General features: G+C 41.3%; 1 protein-coding gene across 1 annotated transcript; it reads left to right on the plus strand.

The window, feature by feature from the left end:
- Nucleotides 1–1,481: 1,481 nt before the first annotated feature.
- Nucleotides 1,482–11,547, plus strand: angptl2b (angiopoietin-like 2b). Its single transcript, XM_085474846.1, has 5 exons — nucleotides 1,482–1,961; nucleotides 6,368–7,272; nucleotides 8,959–9,152; nucleotides 10,124–10,394; nucleotides 10,495–11,547. Exons 2-5 carry the CDS (start codon nucleotides 6,384–6,386, stop codon nucleotides 10,692–10,694), a joined length of 1,554 nt encoding a protein of 517 aa, XP_085330972.1. The 5' UTR covers nucleotides 1,482–1,961; nucleotides 6,368–6,383; the 3' UTR covers nucleotides 10,695–11,547.
- The last annotated feature ends 4,732 nt before the right edge of the window (nucleotides 11,548–16,279 follow it).

The following is a 16,279-nucleotide window of genomic DNA, read 5'->3' on the forward strand; positions in this document are numbered from 1 at the left end:
GCTACTTAACTCTCAAATTAAAGCTATGTTGCAGAAACTTCATGAATTTCTTCCCCATTCTTTCCTTTTTATATGCATCCCAACACTTTTACAGGTTCGTTAACGCGCATAAAAGGTAGTCGCCATCTGCAACATATTTAAGGTTTATGTTCCAGAAGGGAGAATGAGATATCCCATAAAACAAACCCAGCAGCAGAACTGACAACTTTAGACAACACAGAGTCAGAAAAACACAATGATGTTTGCACATATACTATTTAATTATTCAAAGCATGACAAAATGAATACTTAGAGTAGTGATACCATCTTTTTATTCACTAAGGTATAAAAAAGGCTCGAAGCCAGTTAAAAGAAGATGATTGACAATGAAGCCCATCTGCAAGTTTAGAGATGCAGCAATTTGTGAGTCATAAATCACTATAAGTCAGTTTTGGCTTTGCTGACTGCTGCTGACCTGTCATTAGATAGGATGTGATCACCTCACTGTCACATTATCTAATGCTAAAAAACTGAATATTGGCCAGATTAACAGTTAGCAAGTCTTTGTAATACAAGCTGGTTTGAAACAATTTAAACAGCTGACTACAGTTTTAAGAAGAAGAAGAAATTAGATTAAGAGCAGCAAGAGAGGGATAAATTCCTCTGTTGTTATGGCATTGTATGTGTTTCTATGATACGTCCTTGCTTTGAATAGAAAATTATGAAATGGCAAAAATCTTAGTAGAGACAGGAATCCCACATTACCGGCAGGGCAAAATGCAAAACAGGAAGACAACACAAGAACAACAGACAACCAGCCACATGAGACCAATTGAGGAATTTGTAGATTGCTGGCAGCGCTCTCCACACGCACATCATCGTGTTTTTCATGTCGTCTTGTTCAGCCCCGTATGATTGATACACTCCTGAAGTTAATTCATTTTTACTATCTCTGAGCAGCATCACAATGCAGGAATCCAGCCTGCTTCAAACACGTCATGTCCACGATGTGAAGCAGACCTGGCTTTAGTCAAACACCTGGATCTGCTTCCCATCCGTCAGGCTGTTTCTCAGGACGGGCGCTCATTCACGCACAGTTAGGATGTGATCAGTCTGACGTCCCTGCTGTCCAACACCAGGAGAACCGTGCAATCCAAGCCAGAAATAGTGGTGGTGGTAGTGGTGGTGGTGAACCAGTAGCCAGGGGGCAGGGGTTGGAAATCTGAGTAGAGTGTGTGTGAGTGTGTAGCTTGTGTTGTGCGTGATTGTGAATCTCTTCTGTGCCATGGGGGGAGGGGTAGAAGACAGAAGGCTTTTGCTTTAAAAAAAGAATGTGTTCATTTAAGTGTGTGTGTGTGTGGAGGGTGGGGGTGTGGGGCTCTGACTACTGAAACTACTACAAGATTTTTCATCATTTAAAAGCACAGAGGAGAGAGAGAGAGAGAGAGAGAGAGAGAGAGAGAGAGAGAGGTGCAGTGGAGAGAGACAGCCTCTTAGAGCTGTGAGACAGAAGTGATGGATTCAGCCCACAGGAAAGTGACAGTCCTCTCCTAACGGGCCGCGGGCAGCACACAACCTGCCTCAGACTCTCACTGTTGATCAGGAAACTACCTCTGCCACCTGGCTGACGTTACCAGCTGTCCCTTTTTTCTCTTCACAACTTTTTTTTTTTGTTAAAGTGGATCTGGGAGCAATCTCCTTAATGTTTGAAGATTAGTTTCAACTTGACGTTCTGTTTGGCTACTGACAGTTTCTTTTTTAAACAATTACAACAATAGGCTTTGAAACGCCACCTTTTCACCGGTGGAGTGGACTAAGGTGAGAAAAGGCTGAGTAACTATAGACAGCCAGAGCGCAGAGAGGACTACGCGGGGGTGCAGGTTTCACCCTTGGGATGTCGTTCAACCATAAGAAACTTCAGACAAGTCTGGCAGGAGGGCAAAGGAACTGAAGGAGCCTCACCAGTATAGTGCAATTATCTCGTAAGCATGATGTAACCTTGTCATGAATCTGCAGTTACCTTATGATCTGGTTTATTTCAACAGGGTGTTGCATTCATTCAAAAATGACTTTACTCGTTTTTAGTATCTTGAGGTAGCGAGTTGTGAGTAGACTCGGTCTCAATAACTAGTTCTAGTAGTGTGGTTAAGCTCACTTTGCAACAGCAGGCTGAAGTCAGACTTCTGTACTTGGTTTAATGATTTCTGCCTAATCCTGAATTCAGCAGTCATCATGCAGCATCCGTCATCTGACTCACTGCTTGTAGCCAAAAGGTAATTATGCTTTATGGTGACTAACTGGACTGATGCTGACTATGACAGATTTGGCCAAGGGGAGGTTAATTCAGCACAGGGGGATGCTGGTGAGTGAGCCTCTATAGTGAAGTGCCTCTTTATTACTCATTAGGAAAAAAAAAACTCTGTGTTTTCAAAACACAGAGCTCTTAAAGTTTAAAATGAAGGGACATGCCCTGTACGTGTTATATGTATGAAGAGCTCTTTATGATGGTGCCGGACACAAGACTTCTTTTTATTATCTATAAATAACTGCTCATTTATAAAGAGGGGGGAGAAAAAAGGGGACAACTTTACTATGTTAAGCACACTGCAGCTTCAGGATGTTCCCCTGGACTCAAGAGGACAGGGAAGCAGGCGGTTGAATCTAGTCTTTGTTTCTGTTGCCAGGGTGGTGTTTGGATAAGGGGGCTTTGAGGTAGAATGCTGGAACTTATCGAAACAATTCCCAAGACCCCCTGCCTCCCCGTCTGAAATCACAAGAGAGAAAAAAAAAGAGCATTGAGTGGAACAAAACCTACATTAAAAAAAAAACAACTTTATCTCCGCTTTTCAATAGACAGTGGAAATTACAAAAATAACCCCAGTTACCAAGCTGGTAACTGGGGTTAATCATGCCTCAAATGACATGTTACACGCTCATAAGGATTACATGCTTGAGGAAAGAATGAGGTTCGCCTCAAGGTAAAGCAATAGTGCAGATTACCATGAGCAGATTGAATTTGACTCTGATCCAACACTTATTGGGTGTCATGCAGGAGACTGCCAGTTCTCAGCAGCGGTGGCGCTAATTTGAACATGCAGCACAAAGCCACGCGGCAAAGTGTCCGCTTCTTTTTTGGCAACTGGCAAATGAGATGCTGTGTAGCCGTGTTGTGATCTCCTGTTGAGGGTGATGATGGTGTGATTGTGATGCATTCACACAGAAAGTAGGACAATGAATGAAGTGGGTCAGCAGCTATGGAGCATCTTACAGGTAGATGACGAGGGGCGGGGGGTGGGGGCGTAGTAGTGGTCCTCCATCTACAGGGTCCGGCGCTCTCGGTTCCGCCACTGCCACTGACTCTCGGTGTGAGTATGGCGGCTCGCTCTAATGAGGTGACGAAGAATGTTTGGAATGCCATGCTCAGTCTGAAATGAGAGGGGCTGGGGTGAGAGGCACGGACCAGCCGGAGCAAGGCAGCCCACCTTCTAATTAATATGTGCTGAGCATGACCATGGCGCTGGTCAGAGACACAGTGACCTCGCCCCCTTCACCCACCCATCACACTTAATTTAACACGGAGCAAAATCCAGAAAGAGGAGTCGTGTAAACACAGACTTACCACCTGAAAACAGTGAAACCAAAACATGTTGGTGTGAAGCAGACTCGAAAAAATTACCTAAGAGGAGCTGCCAATCATACTGCAACAAGAAGGCTCACTCATTTCATTCGATCATATGCCTTCAGGCCTAGAGCAGAGTATGTATGGATATGGCACTTTTAAGGACCACTCAATAATTGCAGCGTTTGGTGATCAGTAGCAGTTTGTTTAGGTGGACTGATCTTAGGACTATAAAGTCCACGGGGTTTTAACAGGAAATAAGGAGGTAAAGGCTTTTCCGCTGATCCCCCTGGCAGACTATGGATAAGGTAATAACATGCTGCCTCTGCTGGGGCAGATGAGACTGGCTATTGTCCCCAGGATACTGAACGCCAGCAAGTGTTGTTATTAGAAACACATTAACAGGGGGAGAAACATTCATAGACATGCACAGACTGCATCACACTTGCGAACACACGTTTCACAGCAAGCTGCAAACATTTTCCCCTCAGCTTTGAAGTGTAGAGAAGCCTAGAGCAGGAGATTCCAGGCTAACTACGTCCAAAATGGGAGTCCTCCACAGCAGGGGCAAATCACACGGCATTTCTCTGAGACAGAGCTCATGTTCCGGGGGGGAGAAACCGCAGGAGCCGTGGACAAATACAGTCATCAGCACATTGCAGGACAGGCCCTGAGCTGCTCTATTATCATGCTTACTTGTAAGCTATTATTAGTCACTTCTTCAGGGTTTGATCTGTAAGACTTTAAGACTATATTTGTCAGACTTGATTAGAAGAATCTCTTTGCATAGTGTGAAAAATATTTTGACACTACAATTTCGGCGTCAATCAATAATAGCAGAGATGCCCTCACTGAGCCGGGCTTTGTCAGATGGATTAGCTTTTCTGAAAGACAGAAGAGTTTCGTGCTTTATCTAAAGAAGAAACTGTGCACTTATTTTTTTTATTTTTATTTTTTTGCATAGGTGACGAGTGCTTTAAAGTATTCTATTACCAAAGTACCTCTGAGACCTTGTGCTCTTTTGTACTGTAATTTAAAAAGAAAATGTTCTGGCTGAGTAAACGATGACATCAAAAACACAGGTTACATAAGACTAGCATGAACTGTGCAGAAGATCATTTCTATTACTTTTTTTTCCCCCAGGAAGAAAGTGTTTACACATTTGATTCTAGACAGATAAAGCCAGAAGAGTCAAATGTGCCAAGGGTCATGATCTTGGACAGTGCTGCATTTCTCTTCTCCAAGTCTCCAATCTAATGTGCTGGCTACACGCCCGGATTAACAAGACAAAAACATTTCTGCTCTCTTCCCAATTTTGTGCTCACCGTTATATGGTAGATGGTCTTTTACACAAAGATAAGCAATAACAAATGGAAGTCCTGAAGGCAGGCAATCGTTACACAGCCAATTTAGGTTTCTCTGTAATGCTTTATGATTAGGCCGGCCCACTTTGACTCCAAGGAGGTGTTAAACAGGACCCCTCTGTAATCCAATATGCAGCAGCTTTCAATTATGCTGCCCAAGGAGTTACAGGCCTTGTTATCCTTATGCAGGAGTTACATTTACCTCAACAACCAGTAGCACATTCCTCCAGATCTTCAAAAACTCTGAAAACTTATTTTACTAATATTATAAATGAATTCTAGGGGAATAGCTCATATTTTAATTCTCCTGAACCCTTGAGGAAATGCTTAATTACACACAGGAAATATGATTTTAAAGAGATTTTAAACTGAACTTTATCTCAGATTCAATCAAGCAAAGATGAGGATAATATTAGCTGCCTTTATTCATTCATATTCATGCTGAATGCTAGGGTAAGCTTTCAGTCTCGCGGTCAAAGCAGAAACAGACGCGTTTAAAGTCTGCAAATTAAGATGAATTTCCTTCATGACTTATGATTAATCGTCTGAATGCAACCAATTTCCCAGTTTTGGTAGGAGCTATATATACACAGAACTGATGCAACATGCTCAATACTTTAAACAGAGCTTTGAATAGCATCATCTGGTGGTGTCTCAAATTTTCCATGAGTTAAGATGTCCAGGCCTGCAGAGTGGAACAGATGCATGTTGGAGTGCGTAAGGGACAAGTGGTGGCAGTCGCTCAAGCGGAGCCGACGCCAGAACGACAAATTAAGCTAAGCGCATGCTCCTACCAGCGACTTAATAAACCAAAGTGATCAGCACATCACTGTTCGGGGCAATGAGGTGTATTAGTAACTATCAAACCACGTGTGCATGTATTGCTTTTGAAGCTCGGACTTCAATTTTAAAAAAACAGGCTCAGCACATTTCGTAAATTACACTTAAAGCCAGAGGCAAAGCAACAGTGTCTGCTCACACCAGCAGTGATATGAACAGCAAAGACACTGAGACACTCAGATTTATGGATTACGCATGAATATAATGCATCTGTGACACTCAGCAGGGCAAGTGAGCCATTTTCTTTCAGTTGACTGTATCTTTGCCAACTTCTGCCCAGCCTACACTGACATGTGTATGCATGCTGCTTCTGTACCTGTTTGTTTCTTGTGGTTAATGAAGACAAAACCAGTGTATCTTGATGAGCAAGCTTTTTCTGGTAATAGACCTATGTTAACATCAAGATTCTCTTGATATTGCAACAAAATAAGGTTTTGGTTTATTCCTATTTGTGCTTTTAAATGTAGAAGTAACAGATTGAGCATAGCTGTGTCTTCTGCTTAACAGTTGATAGTTTCCCCCTAAACATCTCCATGTTTTCCATTTTCTTACTTGCATTCTTTAGAGTTGGACACTAACTCATGGAGCCCCCTTCAGTGGTCCTGCTAGGGCTCCTTCTAGTTTATGGACTAGCCTGTGGAGTCCAGCAGACGTTGGGGAGTCGCTCAGACGGCAGCCGTGGCAGGGGCAGTACCCAAGAATTTGAGAGCAGCGAGGAGGGTCTGGAAAGAGATTTTATCTATGCAGGAAGGAGCAAACGTGCTCCAGCTGACCAGCAGCAGGACAAATGTTCCTACACTTTCATTGTACCTCAACAAAAAGTGACTGGAGCCATCTGTGTCAACTCCAAGGAGCCAGAGGCCATGCTGGAGAACCGGGTCAACAAACAAGAGTTAGAGCTGCTTAATGTGGAACTACAGAAGCAGAAGAGGCAGATCGAGACCCTGCAGCAGTTGGTCGAGGTGGATGGGGGCATCGTCAACGAGGTCAAGCTTCTGAGGAAAGAGAGTCGAAACATGAACTCCAGGGTCACTCAGCTGTACATGCAGCTGCTCCATGAGATCATCAGGAAGAGAGACAATGCGCTAGAACTGGCACAGATGGAGAACAAGATCCTCAACCAAACCTCTGAGATGCAACAGCTCACCAGTCGGTACAAAGATCTCGAGCACAAATACCAGCACTTGGCTTCTTTAGCCACCAACCAGTCGGCTCTCATTGCCGTGTTGGAGGAGCAGTGCCGGAGTCGACCTCCTCCTCGCCATGTTCCCGTGCCCCAGCCCCAGCCGCGGCCTCAGCCTCCACCACAACCCTCACCCCCTATTAACAAGCCCTACCAGCCGCCTGTAATCCCACGCATCAACAACCCAATCAGCAATGAAATCCAGAGTGACCAAAAGTCTCTTCCACCAGTTCTTCCAACAATGCCCACTGGTACGCACAGTCCATCTACCACTGACAAGCCCTCTGGTGAGTCTAACAGTCCAACAGAAAACATTTGTATTTGATGCATTGGTACCAAAACAAACCAGCTGCCATGACAAACAGCATTCGCAAAACAAAGACCGTGTTTGTGAGTGAACCTCTTAATCATTAACACCCATTCTTCGTAGTCACAACAAATTTAAATTTATCCCACACATTCCTAGAGGAGAGAGCTGGCCGTGAGAACAGAAACGCTGTTGTCTTCTGCCTTTTCAGATGCATATCATCAAATTGCCACGATTTAACCCGCATAAAAACACAAGCATGGCTAACTGTGTGCGCCTAAATGGATACCTGGCCCTAAGCCCATTGTCTTTTTGAACATGTGCGTGCAGATTTAAGAATTGATGCGAAGGGCATTTGATGGGATCAGTTGCAGTGAATAGTACACCGCCACTCCTTTTTATTAAAAGACTTTCGTTTTGGTGGAAAAACAGCGGACTATTCCCAGCATTTCCAGTGGGAGCATTTTCCATTGACATTTCGTGCCACTGCATGCCACTTTTCACCAGGCTGCATGTGAACAGTAGCCTTTGTATGAATTTTTGAAAGGAGGCAAGTAATTTCCTGCCCACGGTCATGCAACTAACACCCCAAAAAGTTATTCAAAACTGTAACAGAAAGCTACACACCACGAAGAAGTAAAGAGAGGAAGACAGGGATTTGAAAGGCAAACAGAAAACATGAGGATGAAGTCTAACAAAAAAGGGAGGGTGTAACTACAAACAGAAAGAGATACCCTGAGTCAATGATGTCATTTGTTCCAGCTGAACCAGGCAAGACTCGGTCATATGTTCCACCGAAGAAGCAGACTTTATCAGGCAGAACAGAGCAAGGGCAGGGCAGGGCAACTTTCTGGCTTGTATCGGCCCAACACAGACATTCCTGAGAGTAAATGGGTGGCTAAGAGTGGACTATGAAACAGATATCATCCACAGTGATTTCTTGAAACCAGAAACATGTGTATAACAACACGTTCTTTGCTTCTTTCTTTCATATGCTTGCTTTTTTTCCTCGTGTAAAACACTGATGGACCTCATCCTCAAACTCCAATGCTCCGTGCGGCCCATAATTGTCTTTCTTTTTGCATTTAAAAACTGTAACACGGGCCAGTTAGCAAACCACTCAAGCATGCAATCTTGAGAACTTAAATACATTTTAACATTTTTGCAGATGAGTGTTTTTACCATATTTGCTATGCTTGGAAGAAATACAGGCACATGTTCAAATTAGGGTAGATACAGCTGCTGAAAAATAATGCAGTTTTGATGCTGCTCAGGCTGTTCTGTGCAGTTTCTTTCCCCTCTGCAATAACATTAACATCTTGGTAATATAAACACACACGGAACTCTAACGTGTTATACATGACTGAAACGTTTTTGCTATTGTTTCATCATTCAGTAGTCAGGATTCCCTTTGCCCTCATGCCAGTGTTTCTTTTGGCTGCGCAATCAGCAGCCATTTCCCTTGTGATAGTAGAAGCCAAAGTCAATTCTACTGTTAAAATGAGCGCCTGTGCAGAAAACTGGGATTCCCTGTGGTAAAGTACAGTAACTCTTTGTGTCACTCTGAGTTTTTCTCTTTTTCTGACTCTCAACCTTTGAGCAAAGACTTGCAACTGAGTGTGTTTTACATGCTGTGTACACATTATGCTTTAATCTTTCTGTCTAGGCCCGTTTAGAGACTGTCTGCAGGCTCTAGAAGACGGACACGCAACCAGTGGCATGTACCTGGTGAAGCCAGAGAATGCCAACCGACTTATGCAAGTGTGGTGTGACCAGAGGCACGACCCAGGCGGCTGGACTGTGATTCAGAGGAGGGTGGACGGCTCTGTCAACTTTTTCAGGAACTGGGAGACGTACAAGGTGCGGCAACTTCACACCAGATCAAGGACTTCATGGTCTGGAGGGAAGCTGGTTACTTATGTAGGGTGTTTTGACACTAACCAGATGTCAGTGACCAATGAATAGGTGACTGTTAAGCTTTCCACGTGTCTAATATAGTCTGATTGCCCCTGCATACGTCATAGCCTAATACCTCAATAATTTCAGCAATGAGGTATTTGTCTCAGTGGTCTTCTGAGACAAATTCACACATACAAAACTATTGGATTGCATTTGGAAGTCATGTTAGTGTGTTGTATTATCATTACTGACATTCTGGAAAAATACTTTTTGAATATTACACCAGAACTACCAGATAAATGGCTATGGAGGGCTGTGGAGAATATTACCACTTACCCAGGGGAACTAATTTCCTCTATCTCTTGAATGGGAAACCTCTTACAGTGGAAGATGGAGTTCATAGGTAAACATTTATAGGCTGTGACTCCTGATTAAATCTTAGCTCAGAGGAACAAAAGAAACTTTTTTGCAAAAAGACCTCTAAACCACACAAGATCTCAAATTGCCTTTGTGCACTCATCAAAAGAAGTGTTTCCACAATTTGAAACACCACAAACCAACTTATAATATGACCAGAGCCAGAAAATAGTGGCGCGCCAGGATCAAGTATGTTGGCTTTCACACTAAATGCACTGTATCCTGCTGCATTCTCAATAACAACATAACAGTGGAAATCTGGAAAACCGACTGAAGCTATAAATTCGACTCAAAGGGTCCATTTATGATAATGTTCCTTGACGATAAACAACCACAAAAAAAAAGAAAAAAAGAAAAGAGAGATAAAATTCACAATTATAACCAGAGCAGGAGCAACGACCCTGAATCATCCCCCGGCCGTCCAATCTAACCATTCAAAGCTTTTCAAACAACATTCAGAAGGGATTTACTAATTGTACTGATAATGTTTTTTTTCTTAACACTGCACTTCACAGCAAGGTTTTGGCAATATTGACGGCGAGTACTGGCTGGGTCTAGAGAACATCTACTGGCTGACTAACCAGGGAAACTACAAACTGCTGGTCACACTGGAGGACTGGTCTGGCAGAAAGGTGTTTGCGGAGTATGCCAGCTTCAGGGTGGAGTCTGAAGCTGATTTCTACAAGCTGAGGGTAGGCCGCTACCATGGAAATGCTGGAGACTCGCTGACCTGGCACAACGGCAAACAGTTCACAACACTGGACAGAGACCACGATGTGTATACAGGTAAAAATCTGGGTGACGTTCCGGCAGATTAGCTCCAATAATTTCTCCATGTTTATGAGCATAGCTTGACTGTTTCTCATTTATTTTCCACGTTTTTAAGGAAATTGTGCCCATTACCAGAAGGGAGGCTGGTGGTACAACTCTTGTGCCCATTCTAATCTGAATGGAGTTTGGTACAGAGGAGGACACTACCGCAGCCGCTACCAAGATGGAGTCTACTGGGCAGAGTTCAGAGGAGGAGCTTACTCATTAAAGAAAGTAGTCATGATGATCCGTCCAAACCCCAACACCTTCCACTGAGCATCCGAGGAACATATACTATACTGTATGCCTCCCTAAACAAACTATTTACAGGCCATTATTATTCTTTTTTTTTTCTTTTTTTGGGGGGGGGGACCTAGAACCAGGTCAAGGTAAATTGAGATAAAAGTGCAATATCAAACATTAGGGCAATACTCATCTCCATGACAACTTTACACATTTGCTCCCTGCTTTTTCTGAGGTGTGTACATTCTCAGTGTAAAATATGAGACAAATGAAGGCGTGCTCATTGCTCAGAAGTTATTATAGAGACAGGAACCTTAGGTGACCCTTTAGGATGTGAGGGAGTAGCTTTAAGTTAGGGACCCTACAATATATAGAGTTGACACAGGAAATGTATCCAGTGATTTTTTTAAAAAATTTCATTCATTTTTCAAAAGTGCAATTTGTAGAACCAGTTAGATTTATTAACTTGTAATAGAGCCTTGATTTTTTTTTTGGCCAGTTTTTTTTTCTTTTCCAATTTGAAAAACTGCACAGTTCATGTACCCGGCGACATCTCCTCTTTTCCTCTTCTCTCTCTGTCTCTGTCTTGTTTTTTTTTTTTTTAAACCTTAAACTGTTAGCGAGTACAAAAACCTGATTGACAGTATTTTATGGAACTTTTTTTAAGATCAACGTTTTTTTTATATTCATTTTGAAATCTTGAATAGCTTGAGCAGGTATCATAAAATTTGCTTGTATAAATCAAGCACTGTATTTACTGTATAAATCTCGTGGTTTGTTGATGTCAGCAGATCCAACAAATTGCGTTTGTACATAAGAAATTTGTAAAATAATGTATTAAAAATTGTCATGACACTTGTAATTGCAATAAAATATGTACAGCTTGTGCACGTTTTTGTTATTTGTGCCTCGTGGGTCAGTAACGTCAGCGAGTAGGCACTCAGTAGTCATAATGTACAGTCAACTAGACAAGGTTTTTTCCTTTTTAATGCAACTTTCTATGATTAAGACACTTCTAAAAGCTTAACCATCTCATAGTGTATAATCATCAGATGTTTCTTATTATACTGAAGCATTAAGAATGTGGCTTATAAGATATAACCTAATAATCTGAGCAATATTCATTAGAATAACTGTGTAAAATACTTTGTGTTTTTACTGCGGATAAATGTTCATCTACGTAAAAGGTTTCTAATCAAATTACCCCAATAACTGACTTATAAGTGGAGTATTGCTCTTTTAAACTTCTTCTGAGTCCTGTGCTCACCGTGCCAGTATTTTATGTTCATCATAATTGCTACCTTGCAGCATACAGTGCTTTTCACAAATTTGCTTTTATGATGTCTTTTACTGCAATAACCACATTCTGTTCTGCTTTAATTTGCTCCAAAACAACTCAGCAGCTTACATAACATCATTAAAAAGCTTAAAAACAAGATGCTTCAAACACTGTCGAGAAAGAATTTGCATAGGACAAAGAGTTAGCGTACCAAATATGACTAATGCAATGTGACAGGCTCGTAAAATTAATGCATCCAGCAGCCCCTTTACTCTGACAGCAGAAACCACCTTTAGCTCGCTATGTGTCAAAGAGATTTCTGGAAAACAAAGCAAAAACGACTCAACACTGACATGAACCAAACTCCATTAATGTCATATTTGAGATCAAATTGTAGCTGAAAAGGGTCTGGACAGAACGGAGAGCATTTCAAATCAATTTAAACTAAATTCCTCTGACTGACAGCTTCAAAGATCATCGAAGATTGTCTATTGAGACCGATTATTACGGAGTAAATCCTTGCCACTTGCGGTTTAAATTGCCTCACTTCAAAATTTACCATCTTAGCATTTTTGGGCTGCCAAAGTAAAGATATATGAATATGTGACAGCAGCCAAGACACTTGTTCAACATTAAACTGACAAACGCTGGCTGCTATATCTGGCTTATGAGTCAAAAGTTAAAAAGCTTTCTCCTTCATAACAAAGAGGCTGTGGATGGGACAAAGGAAGGCATTCATCCCAGTGACTGAAACGCTTATAAGCTATGTACTTAGTAAAGACGGATGGGACAGTAAATTTTACTCTGTACCAAGTCCAGTCTTCCCAGTTAGATTAACACCATTTTTTAGAGCAATTACATCTTATAACCAGTTTAAATCTGCTTTGTCAATTAACCTAATCGTGGTAAAACACAGGATGGTGTTTCATCGTCTCCATAAACACAGACGACAGACTCTCTGGATGCCGGGTATGTCTGAGGACTCACCACTATGGAAAACCTTCAGTAAGGGTGGCCCCAACTCCTCAACCAACATGGAAAACCTTGAGCTGACATAGCGCTCGCTCAGCACAAAAAGAACCACATTTCCTGAACCTTCAAACCTGAACCTTCAAACTTGGCGTCCATTGTTGTTTCACATCTGTAAAAGTCAGTGTCCTTGTGTTTTCAATTGAAAAACTTTTTTGTTTCCTGTCCCCCCACCATCACCATCACTAGCCGTTTCACGTCAATGTTGGAGTTAATGTAGTCATAACAATAAAAACCACCGAACAAATTTCTCTCTGGAGGAAATCAACCATGCACATTTCATGCTTTTACTCAGAGCAAAACAGACACGTCCACCAAGGGGACTGTCCAAGTCACATAAGTTGTAATTAACTGTTAATTATTTAGAGCTCAACTAAATATGATGAACAAATTGAGGTGAATTATAGGCTTAAAGAAATTATTCTATTAGAACTCCTGTGTAACAAACGTTCTGAGCATAAAACATCCTTGAACGGAAGATGTCAACACTTATTTTCAGGATGTTAAATGTTTTGACATCCAGAATTATGAAAGGACTGTGAAGGGGAGGTGACTTTTCAACTGTATCCTTTTTCCATTTTCCAGTGGCTGTGAGCCAGTGTCAGGGTAACGCTTTTTTTAAGAAGATGAAGAAGCCAGTATAACTGCAAAATAAGATTGAATAATAAAATCAAGAATGCTGATAGCCTTTTCAATAAATTAAAATAATAAATTATATATTTAATTGAAAATGCTCCATATACAATTTATGACGGCATACACAGTATTTTGTTTAAAGTGAGAGCTCTGGTGTGTTTTCTGGAAAATATGCGCTCATTTTGATTTTTTAATGCCAGCAGTAGGTTTCAAAACAGTTTGGGCAGGAGTAAACTCCCCTCCGTGTTGCATCATGCCTTCTGTTAACAACACAGTAACAATTGAAAGCATTTGGTAACTCAGGACACAGACAGCTCTGGTTTTGAAATCAAAGGGCTAAATAATTTTTTGCTCAACAGGATTTAGGTTGATCAACAAGTTCGGGGCCTCCATATTTCTGATTCACTTTGTGCCAATTGGTGTGAATGGATCTAAAATGATGTTTGGCACCTGGATTCTTTTACTATTAAAGCTCTACTAGTGTTACATCAGTACAGAATGTGATATGGTATCGTCTTGCTTTAGTAAATAGGGATGCTTTGATTCCATACGTGGACTGGAGATAAATCCAATCCTGACTCTTAAAGCTAGACTGAGTATTGGTGAAAATAGGCCAAAGTATCAGGTTGATCTTTTGAATTCAGTTCTATATTATTCAGGGTTTGCAGCACAGTGAACAACTTAGATTATACAGAGAAAGCCAACAGCTAAAGAGTCTGTTATGGATGCTACGCCAACAGCTTTTCTTTGCATGCTTGCAAAAGTTTTCAGTTATTTTCATTTAAATGCAAACTCAGATGAGTTGACCAGTCTGCTTCTCTCTGTACCTCTGACATCTCACAGAAGGAAAAGGTCAAAACTAGTGCAATTTTTCAAAGTGGTCTTTAGCAGTAGTTCTCCGGGCTTTCTGAAGGTTATTCAATGATTTTTTTCAAATTTTTAGTTCAGTCCCTGAACCTGATCACTTTCAGAGGAATATTTTTTTGTTTGCTCAGCCACTTAACGCTGACCTATGAATTATTTAAGCAAAAAAGAAAAAAAGAAACTTATTTTAAGGGATTAACCAGTGTTGAGTCTACACATAAAAGACAACTTCGCAAAGAACTAATTTTAACATGCAGCTTTAGGCACTTTGTCACAATCTGTTGCACAAACACATCATTTGTTACCATTTCATTAGTTGAATCTATGTAAAAATGCTAAAGATAGCACATTCTGACAGGTATAAGTAGAATAGCATTTTTACAGCAACAACGTGATTTCCATAGAGTTCTAGATCAGAAACTTGGCATATCTTGGCATGGTTTGCAGTGTGTCTTTAAAACATCTGAAGAAACTGGAAAAGTGGAGAATAAAAGAAGAAATGGTGGGTCTAAAACACTATCTAGAGCAGATAAAAAGTATCTGAAAGTCATGTCCTTAAGAAACAGGAAAAAAAACCTGAAGATCCAGATGCATCTGGACCTTCAGTTGATCCATCCACAGGTCACTGACCTCATTAAAAATAGTCTCAGAGGAAATGTTGCTGTCAAGAAGCCATTCTTAAGGAAGGGAAAAGCTGAAGTATGCCAAATTACACAAGAACTAGGCTGCAGCCATCAGTAAAATATAATGGAGGTTTGGAGCTGCATTTCAGTCAGTGGCTATTGGGATTTTGTTGAAATTTATGAAACTGTACACACAGGAAGGTACAGTCAGATTTTGAACCACGATGTAATACCATGGTCCACACACACTGCCAGTGCAGTAAAATATTACCTGTATAGAAAAACACACAGCGTAACAGTATCAGTCGTGGATTGGCCTCCCCAGAGCCCGGACATCAACATTACTGCACCAGTGTGGGATCATCTTGACAAAGGACGGAACTAAAAACACCCAACATGCAAACAAGACCTTTGAATGCCCTTCAAGAATTCAAGAACTATTCCTGAAGACTACTTAAAGAAATGACAAGAACGCTTGCCTAAGAGAGTTCAGGCTGCTGCACCTATGTTTAAGCTGATCCAGATGTTACACATTAAAGAACCTCTCCCTGTTCTTTCCTCAGAATGATGAATAAAATTGATAAATTTAGCAATCATATCAGATCCCTTTCCGAAAACCCAATTTAAAAAAAAAAATCTCAGCAGCAGCATTTGTTGCTCTAAAACCTGTATATCATCGGTCAGTATTAATGGGGCCTTCACAGATGTGCACTGAAGCATTTTTGCTGAACTCTATGCTGATGCTCTCTCTCCTCTTAAACCCAGAGGACACAATTTCCATGATTTCCAAAGAGAAGTTCAAATTTTGATTGCATAGACCACAGGAAAGTTTTCCGCTTTGCCTCAGTCCATTTCATGTGAGCTTTGGCCCAGAGAAGGCTGGGTCTTTTTTTCTTTGCATGGCAGCATTTTAATATCCATCAGTGAAGCGCAGTACAACTGTATTCACTCATAGTAAGAAGTGTTCCTATGTGAGCCTTTGTGGTGATTTCCACTACAGGACCATGCCTGGTTTTATTGCAGGGCTGTCCAATGGCTGGAAGATCATGGCTTTTCAATGGTGTTGTAGTTTTGCCCCTTGAAGACATTTCTACTATTACTCTCTTGTTATTCTACAATTCCTGGACCAAAAAAAAAAAAAAAAAATTCTTTGGATGCTATTGTGATACTCAGTCAACTCACTGACC

The sequence above is a fragment of the Copadichromis virginalis genome, linkage group LG12 (genome assembly GCF_057382275.1).
Source record: "Copadichromis virginalis isolate Kocher_CV1m ecotype Utaka linkage group LG12, C_Virginalis_male_GT1.1, whole genome shotgun sequence".
NCBI classification, from domain to species: Eukaryota; Metazoa; Chordata; class Actinopteri; order Cichliformes; family Cichlidae; genus Copadichromis; species Copadichromis virginalis.

What these genes read in the sequence shown, in the direction of transcription:
- angptl2b (XM_085474846.1), top strand. Translation starts at nt 6,384, where the DNA reads ATGGAGCCCCCTTCAGTGGTCCTGCTAGGGCTCCTTCTAGTTTATGGA. An exon ending in TACCACTGACAAGCCCTCTG is followed by an intron (nt 7,273 to 8,958) that starts GTGAGTCTAACA and finishes CTTTCTGTCTAG; the next exon opens with GCCCGTTTAGAGACTGTCTG. An exon ending in AGACCACGATGTGTATACAG is followed by an intron (nt 10,395 to 10,494) that starts GTAAAAATCTGG and finishes CACGTTTTTAAG; the next exon opens with GAAATTGTGCCCATTACCAG.